General features: G+C 48.4%; 2 protein-coding genes across 2 annotated transcripts in view; one reads left to right on the top strand and one right to left on the bottom strand.

Annotated features, from left to right (window-relative positions):
* The window catches only part of COG4 (component of oligomeric golgi complex 4), a gene marked incomplete at its 5' end in the record, with an annotated part of 32,972 nt that extends 30,315 nt beyond the window's left edge, over positions 1-2,657 (top strand). Inside the window, 4 exons of the mRNA XM_080937283.1 lie at positions 1,051-1,134; positions 1,329-1,430; positions 1,801-1,929; positions 2,133-2,657. Coding sequence (XP_080793409.1) covers positions 1,051-1,134; positions 1,329-1,430; positions 1,801-1,929; positions 2,133-2,267 — 450 coding nt within the window. The 3' untranslated portion in view covers positions 2,268-2,657. The remainder of the gene's footprint in view (positions 1-1,050; positions 1,135-1,328; positions 1,431-1,800; positions 1,930-2,132) is intronic.
* A 148-nt stretch (positions 2,658-2,805) lies between these two features.
* FCSK (fucose kinase) lies at positions 2,806-18,866 on the bottom strand. Its single transcript, XM_080937281.1, has 23 exons — positions 18,765-18,866; positions 18,271-18,422; positions 18,063-18,113; positions 15,421-15,546; positions 14,831-14,903; positions 14,480-14,577; positions 14,056-14,136; positions 13,462-13,581; positions 13,115-13,286; positions 12,247-12,359; positions 11,168-11,269; positions 10,880-11,050; positions 10,355-10,419; positions 9,617-9,987; positions 8,463-8,673; positions 8,143-8,309; positions 7,839-8,060; positions 7,347-7,490; positions 7,068-7,187; positions 4,453-4,640; positions 4,263-4,362; positions 3,676-3,899; positions 2,806-3,524 (listed from the first exon to the last, which is right to left on the bottom strand). The coding sequence occupies exons 1-23, from the start codon at positions 18,844-18,846 to the stop codon at positions 3,405-3,407; spliced, it is 3,273 nt and encodes a 1,090-aa protein (XP_080793407.1). The 5' UTR covers positions 18,847-18,866; the 3' UTR covers positions 2,806-3,404.
* Positions 18,867-26,271: the final 7,405 nt, after the last annotated feature.

Genomic DNA, 26,271 nt, shown 5'->3' on the forward strand with positions numbered 1-26,271 from the left:
GACTACCTCCCACCCAGCCCACCTCCCCCCAACCCAAGACTACCTCCCACCCAGCCCACCTCCCCCCAACCCAAGACTACCTCCCACCCAGCCCACCTCCCCCCAACCCAAGACTACCTCCCACCCAGCCCACCTCCCCCCAACCCAAGACTACCTCCCACCCAGCCCACCTCCCCCCAACCCAAGACTACCTCCCACCCAGCCCACCTCCCCATCCAAGACTAGACTCCTCCCAGGAAGCAGCTTGTGGCTATAAGAATGGCTCAAAGAGATATGTGAAGGGACCTTGCCTTTTTGTGAGTCACCTAGGAGTTTTGTTTTTTTGGGTGTTTTTTTTTTTTTTTTTTTTTTTTTTTTTTTTTTTGTTGCTGTTGTTGTTGTTTTTTTTTTTGTTTGTTTGTTTTGGTTTTGGTTTTTTGAGGTAGTCTGTCTACGTAGCCCTGGCTAGCCTTGAACTCACAGAGCTCTGCCCCAAATGCTCTGCCACCACACCCAACCATATAAAATCTTTATCTTCCTAGCCTAGCCTTGCCCCAGTATCTGAACCACTGCTGCAGTGCAGAACTGTTCGTTAGCTTGTTGTAAGAACATGGTCCAGCCTGGGACTGAAGCTGGTTTTCTGAGTTTAGTTAGGGGTTTTGTTTTTTTGGGTTTTGGTTTTGAATGGGGATTGATTGTTTTTTTTGTTTTGAGACAGGGTTTCTCTGTGTAGCCCTGGGTATCCTGGAATTTACTCTGTAGAGCAAGTTGGCCTCAAACTCACAGAGATCCACCTGCCTCTCCCTTCTGAGTGCTGGGATAAAAGGTGTGCACCACCACTGCCTGGCTGGCAGGGGGATATTTTAATTTATTTTTGTTTTTTCAGGCAAGGGTCTCATCTCTATGTAACCAAGGCTGACATCTAACTTAGGCAGCAGTCTTGCCTCAGCCTCTGAGGTTACACCATGCCCACACAGGCTGACTCTACTTAAATGGGCAGAGGAGGCATGAGGGTAAATGGGACTTTTTAGAAAGTGGCCCTTGGCAACCTCCACTTACTTCTCACAACAGGAAGAATTCAATGACTATGAGGCCAATGACCCCTGGGTGCAGCAGTTCATCCTCAACCTGGAACAGCAGATGGCAGAGTTCAAGGTGAGCATTTGTGGAATTACCCATTGTACCCTCACCAGCATCCTGTGGTCTGCCACTCTTACTGTAGATCCAAAGTCCATACTGAGTGGCAGCCATGGAGACACTGCCTCTTCACCTAACTTTCTCACTGGAAGACTCAGAATTAAAGGCAGAGGAGCTTGGCAAGACTCCTACTGACACAAGCTTTTGTGCAGGCCAGCCTGTCCCCAGTCATCTATGACAGTCTAACTGGCCTCATGACCAGCCTCGTTGCTGTTGAACTGGAAAAAGTGGTTCTGAAATCCACCTTCAACAGGGTAAGTTCAAAGAAATCTGGGCCTACAGCTTTCTCCTAGTAAGTCATGCCATCCCAGAGTTCACATCCTCTTTGCTACAGCACACTCTGCTTATCTAGACCCTGTCATTTCTAGCTCTTTCTTTCACTGTTGTTAACATGTATGTATTTGGTGGGAAGCACACACCACTGTGCATATGGACAACCTGTTTTGGTTCTCCATGTGAGTTCTGGGAATCAAACTCAAACCATCCATCGGGTTAATGACAAGTACCTCTTCTTGCTGAGCCATCTCCTCAGCCTTTGCCTCCCAGTTCTGAGGGCCACTGAATTATAGTTCTGCTTCATCGTGGGGTAAGGCCTCAGAGACAAGGTGTATGTTCATTCTTTAGCTAGGTGGTCTGCAGTTTGACAAGGAACTCCGGTCACTCATTGCTTACCTTACCACTGTGACAACCTGGACCATCCGAGACAAGTTCGCCCGACTCTCCCAGATGGCTACAATCCTTAATCTAGAACGGGTATGTGACTCCCTCAGCCCACCCTAGTAAAGTGACTAGAAAGAACCCAAAGCCAGGTTTAGTACCCCTGCTCCCTCACTTGATAGCAGCAGTCTACAAGGCACCCCTACTTACCTACATGTCCCTACCTTGTCTTAGTAAAGCCCAAGAGCTTCCTACAGAATAGACTCACATCTGCTGACTAGTTTATTCTTCCCTCATAGGTGACCGAGATACTAGATTATTGGGGTGCTAACTCTGGCCCTTTGACATGGCGCCTCACCCCTGCTGAAGTCCGACAGGTGCTGGCTCTGCGCATAGACTTCCGAAATGAGGATATCAAGAGGCTGCGCCTGTAGCTGCCATGTGGTGCCATGTGGCCCATCAGACTTCAGGACCCGTTTTCTAAGTAGCTACAGCCAAAGAGCTGTGCAAACCTGCTTGGCTTGGGTAAGCCGCAGGTCCAGACTACACCGAAACCAGGAAGCAAGGAGTGTACTCACTCACTGCTAAGTTCTTCCTAGGAGCATTTAAGACTGGAGGCAAAGAGACGGCTACTTTAGGACAGCCTTTGCCAACAGAGAGGACTACACGGGAAGTGCACGGCCCAGCCATCGATCCCACCATCAATCCCATGAGCAGTCTCTCTCACCCACACACTACAGCACACACTCCCCTGACAGCAGAGAGCGTTCGGAGGACCTGGGGATCTAAAGGCAAAGCTATGACGTCCACAAATAAATGTCAGAATAAAGACACTACCTGGAAACACCATTGTATTGGGTCCAGAAAGGGCTGGCTGCTTGGCCATGCCAGTTCCACTTGTGACCCTAAAACCTGAAGTCAAGTTCTCCCCGTCTGTTACATAACAGTGGGAACCCCATCCAGTCCTGCCCTCTGTTGGGCAGTCAGCTCCTGGAGTTGGATTAATCCAGGTGTGGTAGCTATGCCAGAAGTAGGGATTTCTCTCAGCAAAAACAAAGTTTTCTGAAGGCAACCTTGAAAATAGAATTTATTCCAAGAATGCCGGTATTGAGAACCCACTACCATCAGGTTCCTTCGACACTGTAGTGTTTTTGGAAAGGCTTAGGTTATCAAAAACTTGCTGTAGACTGTGGCAGGAAATTGTTCACTGCCCCAGACCTGAGAACACACCTCCACTCTTCCCTGCCCCCTACTGTAGAAGGCTGAGAATCAAAGTTGATATGGGAATGCCTGAAAGTCTATCTTCAGAGTTGGTCTGATTGTCATCCCTTCCAGGGCCCTAGGAGGCCTATACTGGACCTTGGAATTTGTAGAGTCCACATGAGACACTGTGACTTGAGACCTCCCTTAGTCCAGATGAAATAGAGGCTGAGTTTTAGCCACTGCTGGCCATGAAGTACAGTACTGTTTTCAAACACTGCCTCTTCTGTCCATGTCTTCCTCATCAGCCGACTTGAAGAGGTAGGTGAGGAATAGCAAACTGAGCTCCACTGGGAAATGCAGCTGTAGCTCTAGGTGTTGCCCACTTCAGAGGGCCCAGCCCCACAAAGATGGGTGTCATGTCCTAGCAACTGCAGGCTCAGGCCCTGAGTGTCTACTTCCACCAGGTGGACACTGTAGTTGCCGAGACCCTGGATAGGACAGAAGATGTTGAGAGGGCCTTAGACAACTCCCAGGCCTTTTGGAGGCTGGACTGCTATGGGGCCAGGAGGACCATGAGTTGGTAGGCCACAGCTGGGTATTTTATTCCAACCAACTTCTAACCCTTACAGCAGCACATACCTCAGTCTTGGCCAGCACAGCTTCTAGAGCCTCTTTCTGCCGGGGTTCCTTGGTCAGTAGATAGAGAAAGCCCCCGCCGCCTGCCCCTGCCAGGCTTTGGCCATAGGCATAAGGGGCCAGGACATCCATCATTCTCCGCACAGCCAGCGGCTCACAGCCTGGGGCCATAAGCTTCTTCTGCTCCCAGTATGAGGTCAAGTACTGTCCCAGCAGAGGCAAGTTTCCTGGGGTTTGGGGAAGGGATGATTTGCCTGGGCCAAGATACCAGGTGGTAACTTGCAGAGAGGAATGTCAAGACCAACTACACAAGGTTGTGGACTAATATGCACAACTAGCATGGTGCCCAGTCAGAATCCTATAGCTTCGTCCCTAGGGCTTGAGCAGCCCCTACTTCCCTGCAACTCAATCAGGGCAGAGCCTATTCCTCCTGTTTCCTGGTAAGTGGGATCAGAGGGCCATTCCCATAAGACAAGTTTTATACTTATATAGGGCTCCCAACATGGAGAAAACAAGATCCCAGAGGCCTAATATGTGGAGTTGTGTCCTGCCCGAGACAAGATTTACCTCTGAATGGATAAACCGCTCACCTTGACGGAAAGCTTCGGCACACTTCTCAGTCTGCCGCACCAGTCTTCGGGCATTCTGTACCACAACAGGCAGCCGAGCATACCAGTTCCTCAGCACGTCCTGCAGGTGGGACATGGATGGTGCAATGAGAACTGGCTCCAGCCAAGCCTGGGCAGGAAACTGCCTTCCTTATCTAGGGGATTAGCTCACCTGCAGCAGATTCCGTGCCAGTCGGGTCTTGCCCGTGTAAACCAGGAGCAGATGGTCGTTGATCTTCTGGACAAAGCCCTCAGGAACAGTGATTTCCTCCACCTCCACCTTTAGGGGTAGCTGTGCCCGGGAGCGCCCCACCTTGATGCCAGGCATTAGGCCACTCACTTGGTCCTGCCAGCCACCTCCTGTGAGCCCAAAGTCCTGTCACTATTGGAGCCTAAGTGGCCCAACCTCACCCAGCCTTGTTTCACGGTCCTGAATCTCTAGCTGGAACCAGAATGGGAATACAGCTTGTCCCAACTGTAGCTACAACTAGGACAGAAGGCCAGTCCCAGAAGGGGAAAATTTTGTTGCAGATCTAACGTGTAATTAGAATTGGAACAGGACACATCAGAAGATAGACTTCCACATAATCTGCCAGTACACTATCTTCTAAGAGTCCTTGGAAAATAAGTTCATAGAGGCAAAAAGATGGCTCAGCACTTAAAAGTGCTTACTGCTCTTGCAGAAGACAAGTATTTCACTTCCAGCACCTACACGTGGTAGGTCACAACCACCTGTAACTCCAGCATAAGGGAATTAAATACCTCCTGGCTTCCATAAGCACTCACATACACACAGAAACATACTTAAGATGTCTTTTTTTAAGAAAGGAAGGCTGGAGAGAGTGCTGGCTGCTTTTCCAGAGGACCCAGGTTCAATTCCCAGTAAACATATGGTATTAATAACTCAAGTCCCAGGGGGAATCCAACACCCTGTTTTGCCCTCTGCATGTAGCGCACAAAATACCTCTATATATAAAATAAGAAACCTGGCTGGAGAGATGGCTCAGCGGTTAATACCACTAACTGCTCTTCCAGTGGTCCTGAGTTCAATTCCCGGCAACCACATGATAGCTCACAACCATCTGTAATAGGATCCAATGCCCTCTTGTGTCTGAAAACAGCTACAGTGTATTGATATAAATAAAATAAATCCTTAAATAAGAAACCTAAAAATAAAAAAGTCAGGTGGTGGTGGCACACACCTTTAATCCCAGCACTTGGGAGGCAGAGGCAGACAGATCTCTGATTTCAAAGCCAGCCTGTTCTACAGAGCAAGTTCCAGGACAGCCAGGGCTACATAGTAAGACCTGGTCTTGAAAAAAAAAGAGATGGTATGTGTCTGTATGTATGTACACGTGAATTCAGTACCCAGAGAGGTGTCAGATTCCTTGAAGCTGGATTTAGTGGTGGCTGTGAGCTAGGAACTCCAGCCCCTCCACCACCTGGAACTCACCAGTTAGTTACACTGGGTAGGCAGTGAGCTCTGGGAACTCCTTGTGCCCACCCAGTACAGGGCTTGTAAGGTGTGTAATGATTTCACACCTAGATTTTTGTGCTGGTGCTGGGGCTCTAAAGTCAGGTCTTCATGTTTGCACAGCAAGAACTTTACCCACCAAGCTGTCTCTAACCTTCAATAACTTGGCAAGAGTCTAGAGTGCAGAATGAGGACGGAGAGACAGAGCAGAAAATACCAAGAACTTGACTACACCCTTCTTCAGGGCACTCAGTGCAGCTGCAAATGCTACATTCACCCCAGTGGCTACTGATGAGTGCCTATGTACCTAATATCCCATGACTTTTTGAGGCTAAGAACATCTTTTTACTCATTTTATCCCTAGGCCCCAATAAAGTAAATTATCAATAAATGTATGTTGACCAAATGGCATGCCACAGCAGGAGACTGAACGCTCCTATACCTAACTTTTGCTAATGTACCGCCAATCATGGGATTTGGATCAGTACAAAGGGCTTCAGAGGATCTGAAGAAGACCCTGTGGTCAGGTATTCATACATTTTTGAGGTAGTTTCCTTCAAATTATACCAGAGATGAGACCCATGGGTGAACTGAACAGTCTAGGATCTAGAACCAGACAAATGTGTGGCTGCTTTACATTATACCCAGCTTCCAGGCGCCATAATGGGCATAAGAGGTCTGGTGCCCAGAAAACCTCAGAGGCTAGTTTTAGCTGGTTTCTTATTGTTCTGCCATACAGAGAGCAGAGGGGCAAAACCTTTATAGCCCAGAAAGTGACAAGCTGCCAAAAAGACAGGTCCATCTTCCACTCCAAACCCAGATCTGCCCTCGCAGTTTCTGAAGGACACCTGGAATGGGTAGACATGAAGACTACCATCTGGACATAGGTACCTAATAACAAGAGAAAGGTGCAGCTGGGGCTGGAGAGGTGGCTCAGCAAAGAGCTTTTACTTTGAGAAGACCCTGCTCAGTTCCCATCACCCATACAGTGGCTCATTTCCACCTGTTAACACCAGCTCCAGAGAGAATCCAGCACCTTCTTCTGCCCTCTGTGGGCCCCAGACAAGGTGCACTAACACACATCCAGGCAAACACTCATACATACAAATCAAAACGAACGACAGCTTCCAGGTCTCAAGTAGGACCTTAGCTCCTTTGAAAAATAGTTCAGTTGAAAAGCATCAGAAATCAAAGTGGTTAGGAAATTACGACCATTTTTACAGTTACATGGCTACTGGTAAATCTAAGGGAGCCCAGCCTACAGGATCTATGAAAAATGTCAGCATTCACCACCACCCTGGACCACTCTGTACCTGTGGTGAGCACCTGCTCCAAGTGCAACACTGCGTGGATGAGAGCCTCTGTGCCCACTGCCCGGCCTGCAGCCCGCTGCAAGGCAGCCAGGGCAGCCCCTGCCAGGATGCTGCTAGTGCCTGCAGAACACAGAGGAAGGCACCAGTCATGACACACTTCTGTCCAATCCCACCAGTCCCGCCCCACTCTTTGTGCAGCACCGAGGCCAGGGACCAGGACCACAAGCAAGGCTGAAGAGTTGAGGGATGGGAAGGTAGCAACAGGGAATCGGGGCTTACCAAGACCAGAGCCATGCGGCAGCTCTGACCATGTGTGCAGCTCAAAGCCACCATTAAAGGAGTGTACCAACTGTTCGTGCAGAGGGAGCTCTGAGTGGATATGTACAATACCCGCACAGACAAAGGCTGCCTTCAGCAAGGCCCCTGAGGGATGAGCACAAAGGAAGAAATCATACTCCTAGGCCCATCTTAGCCTCATTTAAACAAACCACGCCTACAATTTCCCAGCCCAAGATGGAGTTCCTCTGCAGGCCACATTCTCAAACCATAAAAGGGCATCTAGGCTCCCTAACACAGGTAAATGTGTCCTATGACAGTTGATACCTAAGAAGAATAACTGTCACCCTTTTCTAGTCTTTCAGAGCTCCTCAAACATACTGGCTAGCCATAAGGCCAGGTCCTCAATAGTCTGCAGTCCTCTGTGGATGAATATCCAAGTTCTGCCCCCATGTGGCTGCCATCTCTCCTTGACAATGTCCTAATTGTCCTGACCTGGTGCATGAGGCTGGCAGTAATCCTGCAGGTCATCCAGGTTCTGGCACACTATCTTCACGGTCATCTCGTCCTGACGAGGTCCCACTGCCAGCCGGAGCTCAGGCTCCAGGATGCGGCGTGCCTTGGCCCCGATGGGCCGGCGGCCATCCACCCGGACAGCCAAGCCCAACACTGCTCCACCAAGCTCATAGGCGATGGGTGGTGTGTCACTCCAGCCCCCTATAGCAGTTCAACAAAGTGGTCACAGAGCCCGCCAACCTGACTCTGAGGGGGTTACCCGTACCTAACCCAAGGGACTCACCAGAGAAATCCACACGAGCTGGGCACTCAGTCACCACCCACTGCCCAGGTGCTGGCAACTCCACTGGCTGACTGGAGACAAAGTGCCGGGCTGTCATTACAGCCTGGCGGATCAGGATCTGCTCGGCCCCCTCATAATGGCGGGCAGCTCGAACCAGCAGGGCAGGCCTGACAGAAGGGAAGACGGTCTCATGAAGCTCCAAACCAAGAGTAGACTGCTCGTCACAGTCAATCTGAACATTCTCTCTCTCTGAGCCTCCACTATCAGGAGATCCTTCCACAGATGGCTTCTGGATAGGTTCTAATTTGATTATCACCCACCTGGTCAGCCACTTCCCTCTTTCCTGGGCAAGTGCCTCCACGCCTCTCATCAGGTCTCCACACTCCAAGTATGAGAAAGGCTGAATCCACTCAGGGTTGGCAGCTGGCCCACTGCGCAATCCTCCTTGGCCCTCTGCCATGCAGCCGAGTACATCTGCCACACAAGCCAGAGCTCGGGCTGCCACACCAGGATCTTCTGCCTCAGCTGCAACTGAGGGACCAGGAGGCAGGAGTTTCAGAAGAGAAAGCCCTGGCCTCTAATACTCTACCCCAGGTTCAACAGTCCCCAAATACTCCAGCTTTTGTCAAGGTGTGTCCCTGCCTGAGAATGCACCCTACTCTGCCTAGCGAGGGTTTTATTCTGCTAGCTCCAACCCAAATGTATTCCCCACTGCAGCCTGAGGCATTAGAGTGGCTCAGAGGTCAGGCTTGAGGTAAACTCACTTGCTGCCAAATCTGACAACCTGATTTCCATCTGACACTCATATGGAGAAAGGAGAGAACAAGTTGTCCTCTAATCCTGTACACACAAACACAAAAATAATGGTTGTGGTTTGTTTCTCTGTGTAGCCCTAGCTGTCCTAGAACTTGCTCTGTAAAGCAGGCTGGCCTCAAACTCAGAGAAATCCGCTTGACTCTGCCTCCAGAGTGCTGGGATTAAAGACATGCACCACCACTGCCCGGCTTAAATACTTTAAAAAAACAGTTTAAGGGTCAAACCACTTGGGTTCAAGTCTTCATCTCAGCTAGCTATGGGTGAGTGATTTTAACTGGGACAAGATTCCACTCTTCTCGGAGCCATTAATGAGTCACTTTCTGAGGCTAAGAAACTTAGCCAACAGGCCATATGGCCAATCTACAGCGTGGGAGAGCTGCCTCTACGCCAGGTCCCTGCTGGAGCTTTGCACCCCATCCTGGCACTCAGTACAGAACACACAGGCCTGTAGATGCTGTAAGGACCCAGAGTCTTAGCAACCAGGCTAAAAAAACTCCCACTAAAAGTCTTGCTAACAAGGATGAAGCTTGCTAGAAAACAAAACTCCTGCGTCTCTTTTATTTTAGAACCGTGTGGCTCCCTAGTCCTGTCAATTGATGGCCCAGAGGACAGGCAGGGCATAGTCTAACTCCTAACTATTAACACCCAGCACACTCACCCTTGTCAAGTGTGGCCAGCAGGGGTCCAGAGCAACCTTCACCAACAGCGGCCCGGATCAGTGGACGTAGGCAGACGTCCTGCCGGGCCTCTAACACATGCCTTGCCTTCTGCAAGGCCTGGCAGAAGAACAGATCCCGACGGAAGTCTAGTGTGGCAGCCCGGTCCAGGCAAGGTTGCAGCTGCTCCCAGGACAGACGCCAAGAGGCTCGCCAGGCACGCAGGGCCTCACCTCTGTCCTTACGGGGGTACAGCATCCACAGCACATCCTGGGGCCCCAGGGCCCTCGTAGGGTGGAGCACAGGGAAAAGGCGGGCACTGAGAAGGCATCGATCTGAGAGGGGTGTATCTGGGTCCCACAGGTCCCAGTCTCTGGGGTGCAGAAAGGTACATTAGTAGGAAGAAAGCTAAGGTTCCTGTCTTCTTTCTAAGCCTGTCTGTCAACTCATGGGGACAGGACATACTTTCCCATGGGGGCACTAGTGTGTTACTAGGGGAGGGAAGCTATGCTGCCTTGTCAACTTGCCTAAAAAAATCCCAAAGTGTAGGCACAACATAGCCAGGGCTTTAGAACTGCTCAGGAAAAAGTACTGGGGAGGATCCAGCTGTTCCAAACTGCAGTGGGCCTAGCAGGGTAGTAAGAAGACAGGACAGGGCTGCTCAGGGAAAAGCTACAAAGAAGCAATTACACTGGCTGCCTAGGCCCACAGAGGCCTGCTGGAGCAACCAGCTTACTTACCGAATGCCTGTCTTCTTGAAGAACTCATTCCAGGACATGTTGAGATACATGCCTGCCCCCTGTCTCTGGGGGAAGAGGAAGAAGCAGTCAGGAATGCAGGGGCCTGTGAAAGGGACTAGGGGACACCAGGCCAGAGACTGGGGAACAGATGCTCCAAAGGGGACTGGAAGAGAGAGACACACACACACACAGGAACAGGTTCTTTTAAACCACTTTAACACTTCCACCCAAATGCCTAGGATTTAGAGCAGAATCCAGAGATCTCCTCCTGATAGGGGCCATTACTGGCCATGAGACCCAAAGCAAGCTATCCCTTCTAAACCTCAACCACCAGCCTCCAACACGGGGAAAAAGTTCTCTAAGGCCTATTGAGATGTCTGGCCATCCCCACCCCCAGTATACAATCCCTTAGGCCAGTGCTCAGAGACCCCTGTAATAGGACAGGGGACCTATGATGTAATAGGAAACCTGGGGACTCCCCAATGTCTAAAGTTGGAGACACAGGAATGTGAGGTAGATGCCTACTTCCCAGCTGTCCAGACGACCAGCAAGAGTAAATACACGACTTAGGGAGCCATGCAGTCGCACTTGGTGTCCCTGAAGGATGAGGTCATGAAGCTCCAGGCCATGCAGTGCCTCGGAGTGGGCTGTATCCAGGCCACTCACAAAGCAGCCAGCGCCAATACGAATGGGGCCCTGAAAGGAAGTGGGCAGGTTATCTTGAGGTGGGGAGCAGGTACACGGGGCATCCAAAAAAGTGCCGAGCAATGGCACCCCTCTCTGCTTCCCCCTGCTCATGCTGTCAGGGCTCACCCTCAGGTGGCAGTGCTGCAGGACACTGCGAGGTCCCAGGTGCACAGGACCCTCCAGCAGGCAGCTGACCACGCAGCATGTAGCCTCTAGCAGCTGAGGTTCCTGGGAAGGAAGCCAGGGAAGAAAACCAGTAAAGATGAAGGCCAGGGGCTGGGGGCACCTCAATTCTTACTTGGAAACCAATATCTAGGTGGAAAGTGTAAAGACTCACGATACTCCAGGAACTTGAACCAGCCAGATCCCTGCCTCTGGCCCTGTCCTGGCCCAAGCCAAAGAACTTTTTCCATCCCATCTAGTCTGTCCAGCACTTCTGCCCTACGAGCCACCTCTGAACACTATCTGTCCAGTCTCTCAGCATCGTGGCTCCCCAAAGAAAGGTTCTCCCTAGCTTCTAATTTATCCATTAACTGACCACTCTGCAGCTTGAATAAGCAGCTTGGCTTCTCTGAGACTCCAGTGTCTCCCGGATATCAAAGTGTGGTGGTACATGCTTTTAATTCCAGAAGTTGGGAGGCAGAAGCAGTAAGATCTCTGTGACCTCAAGGTCAGCCAGGACTAGACAAAGAAACACTCTCAAGAAAACAAAAAAGTTCAAAGTCTGAACACTAGATTGCCCAGGGGATGAAGGCATGTGCTGCCAAGCATGAAGACCTGAAACTCAAACAATGGAGAAAAATTACTGTTTTAAGTTGTCCTCTGACTTCCATATGTGTACTATAGCGTGTGCACATGCACACATATGAAGATGCACACACATGAAGGCATGTACACGCGCGTGTGCACATATACATAAATAAATCAAATGTAAAAAGTAAATAAGTCTTAAATAAAAATTTCAAGGTCAGCCAAGCAGCGGGCAGAGGCAGGCAGATCTCTGAGTTCAGGACCACTCTGGTCTACAGAGCAAGTCCCAAGACAGCCAGGGCAACACAAACACTCCTGATTGAGAAAATGTAAGGTCATCCTTGGAGATATAGCCTCAGGCTGCATGAGACCCTGTCTCAAAAAAAAAAAAAAAAAAAAAAGATAGCTGATGATGATACCTTAACTCACAGGTAAATTGTCCCAGCAGGTCTCACCTCCACCTGGGAGTGAACAATCTGGGCCACAGCTACTCCAGGCATCGTGAGTCTGTGCAGGAACTCGGTGGCGTCAGCTGTCATGTAGCTGTAGCCGCCGTCGGGGACATACACTGTAAAGACATGAGAATGCACCCCAGGGGCTCTTGCAGAGGACCAGACGGTTCCCAGCACCCATATCAGGCAGCTCACAACCGCCTGTAACTCCAGCTCCAAGGGATCCAACACCCCCTCTGTCCTCTTAGGGGAACTTCACCCACATGTACATACCATCAGGCAGACACCCAAACATACATAGAGTTTTGAGGGGACCTTTAAAAAGATTTATCTATTTTATGTATGTGAGTTACACTGTGTCGCTATCTTTAGACACACCAGAAGAGGGCACCAGATCCCATTACAGATGATTGTGAGCCACCATGTGGTTGCTGGGAATTGAACTCAGGACCTCTGGAACAGCAGTGGGTGCTCTTAACCACTGAGCTGTCTCTCCAGCACCCAAATAGTTTATTTTTTTTTAATTAAAATATAAATCTTTCTTAAGAACACTGACTCCAACCTTGTGCCTGCTGCAGCTCCAGTACAAGGTCAGGTGGCTGTCAACAAACATTAGAAAAGTAGGCATAAGGGTGAGCCACTTAGGTGACCATATGATAAAGCTGAGGTTCAGAGTGTAGGTGGCCTGCCTCAGGTGGACACACTGGGAAAGGAGCCAAAAATCGAGACAACAGTAAGACAGGAAAGGGAAGTGTCTTAGCAGGAAAGCTCCGGATGGGGAGAGCGTAACTGCTCAGTTCATGAGCTAGCTTTAGTCCACGGTGCAGGAGACAGCTCTCTGTCTACCCAAGGGCCACTAAGAGATACCCACCCATCGTGAGGGGCTGGTCTCGAAGCTCCCTCCACAGCTGGGCCCGGGCTCCCTTCAGGTAACCTGCTACATCTGTGTCACCTTGCCCCATCTCTGGGGGCCGCCCAGCCAGGAAGTTCTCCCTGCTCATATTCCGAGCCATGCAGAGCAGGATGTCGAAAAACAGAGACAGCTGGGTGAGGATGAGAAGCGCGGCTATTGGCAGGGCAGCAGCTGGGCCCCCGCCATCCCACGGCTAGGCTGGGCTAGTCCCATCTGCAGAGAGGCTAACCCAGATGATGGACTGGCCCGAGGTCACTCGACCTCTCACTCCCAGCCAGGGGACCCCAGTGGCTTCCTTTAGTCACCTGCACAGGCTGGGCTCCGGAGTCCAAGCCCATATAGGTGCAGGCGTCCAGTGGTGGGCTCACGTGGGTGGCTAGTAGGTGCTCAGCAGTCTCCACGGAGAAGAAGACAACCCCGGAGACCTGGAGGGACCCACAAGGCTCATATGGGGGAACCCTGGTGCCAAGCTCCAGCATGAATTGAAGAGGGCACAAGCAGATGAGCCAAACGAGGTGTGGCACCATAAAAGGCCCCAGATTCCAGGTTTGGACAGCTTCTACCAACCCACCTTATAGAACCCTCTCAACTTCCGGGTCTCCTGCCAAACCCTTCCCCACACTCCCGACCCATATCCACCAGGCCGCCTCTCCTACTACACTCCCTGCCTTGCTCACATCAGCTTTCTGGTACAAGACAAAACCCTGAACTTCCACATCTACCTGCTCCATAGACTCTGGCCTCATTTGCTCTCCTGAATGTCCTTTAGGTTCTGGTTCTAGCTTGGCCTGGAATCGTCTAAAAAGAGTGGGGCTCTTCCCCAGAAAGAAAGGGAAACTGTCCCTCCCCTATTCCCAAAAGTCCCCAGCGTCCCTTGTCCCAAGCCCAGTGAACCATACCAGTGGTACCAGCCCATCAGGCCTGACACACCGTTGTATCTCCGCCTTAGTGCCCTGGTAGTAAATGTCCAAAACCAAGCCCTGTGGGGAGGGAGGAACAGAATTAGTGCCAGGAACAAGAGAAAGTAGGCACAGCTGTGAGGGTCAGCAAACAGTCTCCAAGCAAGAAGGTGCAAGTCTGGCAGGTAGCAGTGTATTTGTGGGGACAGAGCAGCAGACTTCTATCAGTATACGGTGGAGAGGAAGGCGGGTTTTAGTCACTGACACAGCCTCAGCCCCTGAGTACGCAGCCTGACACGGAGGCAAGTGAGCAGCGTCAGGCTCGTTTGAGACCATATGGAATATCAAGGACGGCAGGCCCCAGAGCACAAGGCCAGAAAAGCACCTGGATCCCAGGGCGGCTTAGCTGTACCAGGAGTAATACCTGCGAGTCAGTGAGGTAGACACCATGGTTCAGAGCGTAGGCCAGGCTCCCAGGAAAGGCGATCACTCTGGTTCCCCGGAAGCCATCCCAACTGATCCCTATGGGATGGCACAATCAGGGTGGCAAGGTAGAGAACCCCAGACATGAGGAAACTAGCCCAGAGCTGCAGCATCTGGGAGCACTAAAAGGGAAATATAGTTTCCAAGGGCAAGTGGGAAACTTGGGAAATTCCTCTGGGAAAATGGCAACCCCTTCTCCCTTAAAGTTCTTCCACAAAGCACTGTCGGCCAAAGGGGCGGGATAGTTCTGTTGATTCCTATTTAGCCCCGCCCCCGTGCCGCTCATGCTCACCAGGGTTTGGAGGAACAGACAGAAGCATGTCGGTGCTGCAGACCCACACACCCGGCGGGGAACCTGGACCTAGCTGCAGGGGATGGGGAAAGAGAAAAGACAGAGAATTTAGCTAGTGGTGTAGCCCAGCCTTTCCTCCACTCCTTCACCGTGCCACGCCCTACCCCCCCCCTCCCCCGCACACAAACACCCCGGCCTTCCCCCACCCACCCCTGGGTGTTTCAGCCACTTAAATCTGAAAAGGGCCTGCCATTGAGCATCGAGCCTCTCAGGTGCCACGATGTCACTGTTAAACCCCTTCCCACTCAACCTCGTCCCATACTTCTTGTTTGTTCGTTTTTGAGGCAGAGTCTCACTAGATAGACCCCGCTGGGCTGGAACTCAGATCCAACTGACTCTGCTCCTGAGATTAAAGGCCTTCCTCACCACACCTGGCCCCATAACTAACTGCTTGACGTTCTAGTTTTGCTCACCGCAGACCTATCTTCCCGGGGTTCCCCACCTAAGCCACACAGACCCGCACTGGTGGCTCAGTATGTGCAAACGGGTTCATCTGGGAGGACCCACTCGGGCCAACTACCTGGCCTTACCCGGTGGGTCATGATATCCAACAGGCAGTCCAGGTTGCATACCAAGGCCTCCACAGGGGCCTGTGGGTTCTCCACAGGGAGGCAAGTGAAGGCCCTGCCACAGTCATCGAAGGGGAAGTCTCGGCCCTAGGAGGGGAAGCAGAACCTCGTGAGATGGAGTCCTTGCTGCAGGGAAGCCAGGCTCGGGGACACCTCCACTGTACCAGGGCAAAATGCACTAAGTTAAAGAGATGTTAAGAAAGTGTTATACTGGGGGCTGGAGAGATGGCTCAACGGTTAAGAGCACTGGCTGCTCTTCCAGAGGTTCTGAGTTCAATCCCCAGCAACCACATGGTGGCTCACAACCATCTGTAATGGGATCTGATGCCCTCTTCTGGTGTGTCTGAAGACAGCTACAGTGTACTTATAAAATAAATAAATCTTAAAAAAAAAAGTGTTATAGTGATGGTTCTTGTTTGAATTTTTACAACTAACAATGATTACCGTGCAAAATTATAAAACATACATACACAAAAGGAAAAAAACCACCCTCAGGGACACTAAGTGCTGTCCTCTTTTTGAGGTATATCCCAGATTGTCATTAGTATTTCTTTGCATGTTTGAAGTGTCTGTATGTGTGTACGTGCACATGCATGTGCCACGGGACAGGTAATGGAGGTGCAAGAACAAAAGAAGCCAGGTCTCTGCTTCTACCACGTTGGTCTTGAGGGTCAAACTTCGGTTTGGCAGGAGGCACCTTCACCCCAGGGCCATTCACCCAGCTTTCATTCATACGGTCTCTAAACTTGTTTTTTAACCAACCTAAGCAGATAAGGTATGATAGGACATGTCATCAGTCCCAGGGCTTGAGAGGCAGGTGGATCTTTGTGAGTTTGAGGCCAGCCTGGTCTACGTTATGAGTTCCAGGGCTATACAGTACAAGCAAACAAAAAAGCATAAGCTCAATAAACTGGAGATGTAACTCAGCTGGCAGTGTGCTTGCCTAGCATTGAGGAAGGCCTAGGTGCGAATCCCAGTATCTTATAAATGGGTCATGGGGACATGTGTCTACAGTCCCAGCCCTAGGGAGCTGGAGAATCAGAAGCTCAAGTCTGTTCTCAGCTCCACAGCAGGTTTGGAGCAAGCCAAGGCTACACGAGGCCTTCCTTTTATTTTTATTATTTTTTTAAATGTGTGTACTTAATATCTGCATGTGTATCACGTACGGAGGTGCCTGCAGAGGCCAAAAGAGGGCATCAAATCCTATGAAACTGGAACTATAGGTTGTGAGCTGCCCAGTTGGGAACTGAACCTGGATCCTCTGCAAGAGTATCAAACACTCTTAACCACTAAGCCATCTCTCCGACCCCATGAGGTCCTGATTTAAAGATTTAATACTATGGTCTGGGCCAGTAAGATGATTCAGTGGGTAAGGGAACTTGCCACCAAGCCTGAAAGGCAACTTATGAGTCCTTAAACTCACAAGGTAGAACGAAAGAACTAACTCCAAAAGTTGCTCTCTGACCGCCATGTGTGTACGGTTTTTAATAAATTAATTAAAAACTTTAGATACATAATAACAATCTCCAAAAATCATAGATTATGCTGAAGAGGTGGGAACGGGGTTAGAGAGATGGCTCATCAATTAAAAGTACTTGCTGCTCTTAGAAAGAACCCAGGTTCAGTTTAGAGCATCCACACTGGGTGGCCCACAACCTCCTGTAACTCTGGTTCTGCGGTAACCTAATGCCCCCTTCTACCCTCTGTACCCTTTTCTGACCTTTGTGAGCAGTGTCTGCACATGACGTACATGCAAACAAGCAGGAACACACACACACATACAAACATAAATAAAAATAAGGAAGGAAGGGCAGAAACAACAGCAGAAAGTCTCATAGGTCCAGAAGGCTTAACACTGGAGAGTGAGACGGGTGTTTATAGCAATGACAATAATCTGGCTATTTGCAAAATATTGCCACTGGGGAAATCTGGGCAAAAATAAATAAACACATACATACATACATACATACATACATACATACACGCACCCAACAACAACAACAACAACAAAACCCTCTCTGTATTATTTCTTACATGTACATTTTTATCTCAATGAAAATTCTAAGTGGAATTGATTCCTCAGGACTAAATTTGGGTTTGGCACTAGGAGCCTTGATTCACTGAGCTACCTTGCCAGCCCCAAATAGACCTTTCTTTTATTATTTGTGTGTGTGTGTTGCATGCACACTTGTGCATATGTCTGTGTTGCATGTACGTGTGTGTCTGTATGTGTGTGTGTGTGTATTTTTGTGTGTTGCATGCCCATGTGTGTGCAAGAGCATGTCCTCTGCTCTTGGGATTACAGACACACAAAGCCACGCTCAGCTTTTACATGGTGTTGGGGATTTGAACCCAGGTCTTTATATTTACACAGAAAATTATATTACCTACTGAGCCTTCTCTCCATCACCAGATAGACCTTTTAATTTGTCAAAAGTACATACCTAACCAGCTTCCAACTTCCAGACATTTCGTTTCTTTCGGATCATTCTAGATTGACACAATGAACACCTTGCACACACACACACCATGGTAGAACACCCATACAGCCCCATCCACTCGCTAGAACCAGGATTCTGACCCACATCCTGAATTCTGCTCACCATGTGCAAGATGAGGATCCAAGCTGAGTGCAGGACATCTGATGTGACCACCTGTCAAGAGCAGGAGAGCCTTCTAAGAGCAGGGTGACATGGCAGAAAAGAGCCTGTCAAACTTACAGAACAAACTAGACGGTCTGGAAGTCTTAGAAACTGTTTTGAGTTCCAAGAGGAACATGGGCCGGAGGGGCAGCAGCTCAGAAGCACTCACAGTGAAGCCAGCTCGGGCACTCAAGTGTTCGGCAGCCACCAGCAGTGCATTGAGGGTGGCTCCTCCGCTGCCTACTCGAGTTTGGGGGTCCTCCACAGCCAGTAGCATCGTCCCGGCAGGGATCTGCTCCCGCTTCTGCCTTACCTCCAGCTCTGTGAGCAGAATAAATGTTGGGATACACACAGTCACCACTGACCTGTGCTGACCCAAAGGACCGGAGCAAGCCTGTTAACAGTCATTTGATTACTTTGACTTAGCTTTTCATACAAAGGTAGTTAAACACCTCTTTGAGGTAATTAAGTACTGTTACTCTCAGCTAACAGGTAAGAAAACTAAAGACCAATGACATTATTACATGTACATCAAGTTGCAAGACTAGGAAGAAAGTCTGTGTTTCAACCCAGATCTACCAGGCCCCCAGTGCAGCAGGGGTCTGGTAAGGGAGAGAGGAGAGAGCCCTACTATAAAGAAAAAAGGGGGGGAGTGTCACCTACCTCTCTGAAAGACCTGGACACTGTCCTTGTACTGGCATGTCAGGATAATGACTGTCCAATTGACCCCCTCTGGCTGTTCCATTCTGGACAAAGTGGAGGGGCTTCCTGAAACAGCAATGTATAAAGCATATGTGGATGTTTCTGAAGGTCACACACTAAAATTAGCCTGTTTTGGTATACAGCTTTATGAATTTTAGCACAAGTATAGATTCTTTCTCATTTTTATTATTTTAGTGTATAAGTGTTTTGCCTGCATGTGTGCATTATACCACATAAGGGCAGTGCCAATTGCCTTCAGAGGTTGGAGGTAGGTGTCAGTTCCCCTGAAACTGGAGTTACAGATGGTTGTAAGTCATCACCTTTATGCTGAAAATTGAACTCAAGACCTCTGCAAGAACAGCAAGTATTCTTAACCACTGGGCCATCTCTCCAGTCCCTCTTTATCCTTAACTTTTTTTCACTGGACTTTTAAAATAAAAAGCATGACTTTAGAGACTGGAGAAATGGCTGGCTCAGCGGTTAAGAGCACTAGCTGTTTTTTTTAGAGGACCTGGGTTCAATTCCCAGTACGCACATGGCAGCTCACAACTATCTGTAACTCTGGTTCCAGGGGATCTTGACACCTTCACATAGATATACATACATTCAAAACACCAATGCACATAAAATAAAAATAAATCTTTTTTTAAAAAAGCATGACTTGAAATGTCCCCCTCCACAAAACAGTATGTGGCACTGGACAGTGGCTGAGTGAATGACACATCTTTCCAGAGTGACAAGGGAGTAAGAGAGTTTTAGCCTGTTGAGGAGGAAACAAAGGCTCTGAAATGGTCTTGGGGTCAAAGACCATAGTCCTGGTTTTAATTGTCAACTTGATATAACATAGAGTCATCTGTGAAGAACAATCCTCAGCTGAAGGCCTGCCTCAATTCGATTCCCTCTGGGCAATCAAGAAGCAAACCAGTAAGCAGCATGCCTCCATGGCTGCTGTTCCAAATACCTACCTGCCTGAAGTTCCTGGCCTGGAAGTATAAGACATGCCCTCTCCTTCCTCCCCGGATTGGTTGGGCAGTTTTATCACAGTAATAGAAAAGCAAACTTAGATAACTCTGAATAATTAGGGGTTGGGGTGGGGATGGGGGTACGGGAAGATCCAGAAAAGTCTCAAGAAATCAAGCAAGACAGATCAGTCAGATCAGCCAAGAGAGTAACTCACCCTTTGGGAGTGTTTCTCAGGCACCAAGCCAACAACACTGTAGTGACAGCTCAAAGGAGCCATTGACCAGCCCTAATAGTTGATCTTATCACACCACACACATAAAGAAACCCTGGTTTAAAGAGTAAGCAGGATGCCTAAGGTCAGGTAAAGCTAGAGCAAACAGCCGGGTGTGTCCCAGTGTCTGCTCTCAGTCACAGTGAGGGATGATGGTCTTTCAGTTGGCGTCAAACTTGGCATTTGCAAAGAGGAAAAAAATTACTGTAGTAGCAGAACTTCAATTGCCCAATCCAAGTTGGAGTTTGGGGGGCTGGGACTTTTTTTTTTCTTTTGAGTTAAGACATGGTCCTAAGTAGCAAACCTGACCTCTAATTCACTATATAGCCAAGCATGGCCTCAAACTTCTCCTCTGCCTCCTGTGTACTGTAAATAAAGGCTTGCAGCAACTCACCTAGTCAAGGATTTTTGTTTGGTTAGTTGTTTTTGAGTTTTGTTTCCTTTCTAGTGCTAGGAATCCTCAGCAAAATTACAACATCCCAGAGACAATAAAATAAAGCCCCTCATTCAAACGCGTGCGTGCGACACATACACACTCCAAGTACATATTTTTGAGACAGGCTCACACCATGTAGTCCTTGGCTGGCCTTAAACTTTGCGTCTTCTTGCCTTCCCAGTACGAGGTTTACAGGCCTGGGACACTATGCCCAACTCATAGTATGCTCACTGAAGAAAAATGGTACAGGTAGGGACTGTGCACATTTCAGCATTTTTAAAACTTTAAAAGTTTAATGTATGTGTGTGTGTATGAGAGAGAGAGAGAGAGAGAGAGAGAGAGAGAGAGAGAGAGAGAGAGAGAGAGAGAGAGAGAGAGAGAGAGAGAGAGAGAGAGAGAGAGAGAGGCCCAGGAGACACTAATTTGCAGCTTTCTGAAGAACATGAGGCAGAAAGAAGTTGACTAGAAGTAAAACCAAATAGTAAACACTACGTTCATAAAATGTATACCTAGTGAGATAAACTGAGGCAGGAAAACGACTCAAATCAAAATCAGAGTAGTGCTGGCATCTAGTGCTCAACTGGCTCAAGGGAATGTCGTTCTGTGTGCCAGGTGTCCCCAAGTCGCGGGGCTCCCTCTGAAAACCCAGATCAAGAGAAAGCTACACTGCAGAGGTCCTGTGCGGCTAACTAGCGCTGGGGTGACCAAAGAGATCCGGGAGAACCACAGGTAGGCGCCCCAAACTAAAGTGGAACTGAAGACCCCGCGGACCCACATACCTGCGTCCGCCCAGCGCTCGCAGAGCCGGCTCTCTAACGCGGCTGCGCAAGCCACGCTGCGCACCCTGGGAAATGGAGTTTTTTTCGCCCTCGCTTCAGACTGCTTGCAGCCCCGCCTTGCTGAAGGGAGAAAGTTCTCAAACTTAGAAGGAACGCTCCATGAACAGCTTCCAAACTACAAGCCCCAAAGAAAAAGAACAGGGTGTCTTACAGGTAAAAGTATGTTTAAGTATGTTTTTCTCTCTTGTTTTGTTTTTGTTTTTTTCTTTTTTTGGGCTTCTTATGACAAGGTTTCTCTGTGTAGCCCAGGAACTCATTCACTTACCTCTGCCCATTGAGTGCGTGTGGAACCACCGCCTGTCTGTAATTTTGACTTTTTTTCTTTTTTAGTGTTTTTATTAAAGGTAAGCCTTTCTTATCTACTGATTGACCGATTGATTGAATATGAGTACACTGTCGCTATCTTCAGACACACCAGAAGAGGGCATCAGATTCCATTACAGATAGATGGTTTGAGCCACTAAGTGATTGCTGGGAATTGAACTCAGGACCACTGGAAGAGCGATTAGTGTTCTTAACTGCTGAGCCATCTCTCCAATCCCCTAATTTTGACCATTTTAAAAAGGGTTTTTAAAAAATTATTATTTTAGGGACTGGAGAGATAGCTCCAAGATTAAGAGCACTCACTGTACTTCCATAGGACCAGGGTTCAATTCCCAGCAACCACATAGAAGCTCAAAACTGTTTGTAATTCCAGGATCTAACAACCTCACACAGACATAAATGCAGGCAAAACACCAATGCATATAAAGATAAAAATAAATAATTACAAACATTATTTTGTTTTAATTATTACAGTCAACACCATCATTTTATGTGCATGAATGTTTTGCCTGCATGTGTGTTTGTGCACCTCAAGCATTCCAGGAGAAGATACCAGAAAGTATTAGATCCCCAGAAACTAGTTAAAGATCACTGAGACCATTATGTGGGTGCTAGAAATCAAACCCAGGTCCTCTAGAAGAGCGGCCATCTGCTAATCCATCTCTCCAACCTTTTTTTAATTTAATTCTTATTTTTATTTAGGATCTTCTTATGTAGCCCAGGTTGGCCCTAACTCAAACTCCTCACAATTCAGTCTCCAGAGTTCTAGGATTATATGAATTTACCACCATGAACCCAACTTCTTCAGATTTTTTTTTCTTTCCCTTCTTCTTTTCTCTTAAAATTTTTATTTCTTTCTCCTGGCAGGAGCCCAGAGCCACTATTTTCCTCAAGAGCTGTGAAGAAGTAGGGCTGGCTCACCACAGTTCTTGAGGAGGGAACTATTTTCCTGTTTTTCTCAGGTAGATCCTTCTGAAAGAAACTTCCAACTCTACAGTGGAAAACTTTGAAGTAAGGCTTTTGCAAAAGCCGTGCGTGACAGCATCGTTTTTCATAACCCAAACTGGAAAACACTCCGGCATCCCTGTCTAGGGTTGTATGTTTTATGAAGTCTTTAAGTAGAATATAGCTGGTAGATATGCACAGTAATGAACTACCTTCAAGACCTTTTTGTAAGGCTGGATGGGATGGCACACACCTGTAATCTGAGCACTTGGGAGACGGGGAGATATCAGGAATTCAAAGTTATCCTCGCCTGCATAGCTCAGTTAAAGGTGAGAAATGAGCATCAACTCAAAATGCCCTGCTGGCTTTTGGTCTTGCTTTGGTCCAGCATTTCCTCACTATGCTTCCTTCTTCTCTTTTGGGGTGGGAATGCATATTTTGTGCCATTGTATGTTGGAAGTGTGTGATGTGCTCCTGGACTTTGATGTTACTGGGGGTTGCAGTTAAGAGATTGCCCCAAGTCTCAAAAAAGATTTGGACTTTAAACAGCGTTGAGACTGTAAAAGCTTTCAGGTGGTTTTGAAGTTGGATTAAATGCATCTTGCATCATGAGATGGCTACAAGTCTATGGGGCCAGGGAGTGGAATATAGTGGGTTGAATGAAACTGGTCCCTATAGATTCATGTATGTGAATGCTTAGTCACTGGCTGTTTGTAAGGATTAGAAGGATTAGGAGGTGGGGCCTTGTTGGAGGAAGTGTGTCACTAAGGGTGGGCGTTGAGGTTTCAAAAGCCCATGCTAGGCCCATTCTCACTCCCTTTGCTTGGAGATCTGGATGGAAACCTCTCAGCTCAAGAGCCACCATGCTCCCTGCCATGATGATAATGAACTAAGCCTCTGAAACTGTAAGCCAGCCCAATTAAATGCTTTCTTTTATAAGAGTTGCCTTGGTCATGGTATCTCCTCCACGGCCATAGAACCGTGACTAAAACAGAACACACACAAATGAAACTAAAAGTATTTTAAGTACTGCATCATGGGAGGTGGAGTCAGGATCAGCAGTTCTAGTGTAACCATGGTTACAGCCTGATTTGAGACTCCTCAGGAAAAAAGGAAGCAATATGGTCTGGCTTTCGTTGGTGTAGTCCAATGTCATGACTTTGCTGGGTATCCCAGTGCTAGAGCACTTGCTTAGCATGCAAGAGACCCTGGGACCCCAAACATCCCTAAACACATAAAGGAACAAGGCTTACAGTGAACCCATTACGGAGCAGAGCTGCCAGGCACAGATGAGGATGGGCAAGGAGAACATGAATTCTCTCTGTATTTTAGTTTTTCTTACAAGAACATATTTTCCACATTTGGTGTCCTGAACCAAGGAGCCTGAGAGGACACAGAGTCAATCCCAGCAGAAATGGAGGGCTGTACTGTCACTTGGCCAGTCACAGCCACATCCCCCTCTTTCTGTCTGTGAAATGCGTTAACAGTAATTCCCAATGCCTGTGATTTTTATGCAGGATTGACTCCATAGTAAACAGTGTGTGTGTGTGTGTGTGTGTGTGTGTGTGTGTGTGTGTGTAAAACCAGCCATTATTGTTGTCAATACACTTTTCCTGCTCTGTAAAGCAGGATTTTTGGGTTATTCACTGCTGAGTCCTCAGGGTCTAGGACAGTACCCAGGATGATGTAAGTGGTTAGAAACCGCTGAACGAAAGAGGGAAAATTGTTCCCTGCCCAGCTCCCCTGAGAGTCATCCCCTCTCTCCACTTGACCCAAGTTTCCCTCATCCCGTCTCCTGTGCCTATTTCCCCTATGACCCCGGGAAGCCATATCTCTGGCAAATGATGAGGCGCCTCTTCTCGCTGCTGCTTCAGCAATGCAGGTCCCAGGCTCTGCAGTGGCACAAAGAGCAGAGATGCTGCAGTGTTGGCAGAGGTTCCATAAAACAGAATGTGTCCCCAAAGAGCTCAGGAGCAAAGGCCTTCACTCAGATCCTGAGACGCGGGTGTGGCAGGATGACATCGACCGGCAGACCTGCTCTAGTATACACTCTCCAGCCAGAAAGGCAAAGTGCCTCAAGGGAGTCTTCCATAGCTGGAAGCCCATCCCTGGCCCGGTGTGATAGCTCACACATGACCTATAATCCTAGCGTTCAGGAGGCAGAGGCAGAGGCTGGAGAATCACACAAAGTACAAGCCAGTGTGGTCTATACAAGTAGATCAGTAGATCCTGTTTAAAAAGAAAGAATTCCTTGATTTGGCATGGTGGCAACTCATGGCTGTAATCACAACACTTGAGACGCTGAGGCAAGAGACTGTAATACAGCCTAGGTTTATATTATAAGACTTACCTCAAAAGAGAAAATAGGAAGTGATGGAGAAATTGCTCAGTGGTTAAGAGCACTTCCTGCTCTTCTAAGGATTTGAGGTCCGTTCCCGTACACCCATATCTGACAGTTCAGGCTTGCCTATAACTGCAGCTCCAGGGAATCCAGTGCCCTTTCCTGAACTTTGCACACACATGCGCACACACACATATTTTAAGAAAAAAGCAGAGCTAGAGAGATGGCACTTCCAGAGGACCAGAGTTTAATTCCCAAACCCAGGTCAGTTGGTCACAATTCCAGCTCCAAGGGATCTGACACCCTCTGCTGGCCTCCTTGGACATCCACACACTTGTGGCATATGCTCACACAGATGTATACATATGTCCTAGTGTCCATAGCAGGGAACAGGGAGCCTACAGGCAGACATGGTACTGGAGAAGTAGTTGAGAGTTTTACATCCTAGTCTTCAGACAGCAGGCTCACACACACACACACACACACACACACACACACACACACACACACACACACACTGAGACAGAGACAGATACATGGCCTAGTGTGGGCTTTTTGAAACCTCATGGCCCATTTCCAGTGATACACCTCCTTCAGCAAAGCCACATCTGATTCTTCCGAAATAGTCATCAACTGAGAACTAAGCATGAAAATATATGAGCCTATGGGTGCCAACCTCATTCAAAGCACCACAACATATATGCATACATAAAAATAAAAAATAAAATTCTTTTTAAAGGAAGCATGGGGAAAAGCACTTGGGTCTAGGGGTTATATCTCTGTGGAGCAGCTCTTGCCTAGCATGGATAAGGCCTCAGTTTCTCCAGTACTAATAAAATAAAGGGGGCATGGGAGAGACACACTCTCATGTGAAGAAGGCCCTCCCCTCATGATACACATGATACAAGTCACAGTTCCTGCTGGCTGGAGTCAAGAGCTTTAGTACAGTTAACAAAATCAGGGAAGAATGTCTACAATGAGAACAATCCTGAAAGATATCTTTCAGGATTTCAAGTGGAAGAGTGGAAGAAAACCAATGGGGGATGCTGCTGAAGAGATGGCTCAGTGGTTAAGAGCACTGGCTGCTCTTCCAGAGGCCCTGAGTTCAAATCCCAGCAACCATATGGTGGCTCACAACCATCTGTAATAAGATCTGATGCCCTCTTCTGGAGTGTCTGAAGACAGCTACAGTGTACTCATATATAATAAATAAATAAATCTTTAAAAAAGAAAAAGAAAAACATATGGACCATGATGGCTTAGAGCCAAAATGCAAGTGAATTCTGACCTTAACATTACCTGTGCGCCTCTCTAATCTGGAAACCTAAATACCTCATAAATCACTTTAC

The sequence above is a fragment of the Micromys minutus genome (assembly GCF_963924665.1).
Source record: "Micromys minutus genome assembly, chromosome: 24".
Taxonomy (NCBI): Eukaryota; Metazoa; Chordata; class Mammalia; order Rodentia; family Muridae; genus Micromys; species Micromys minutus.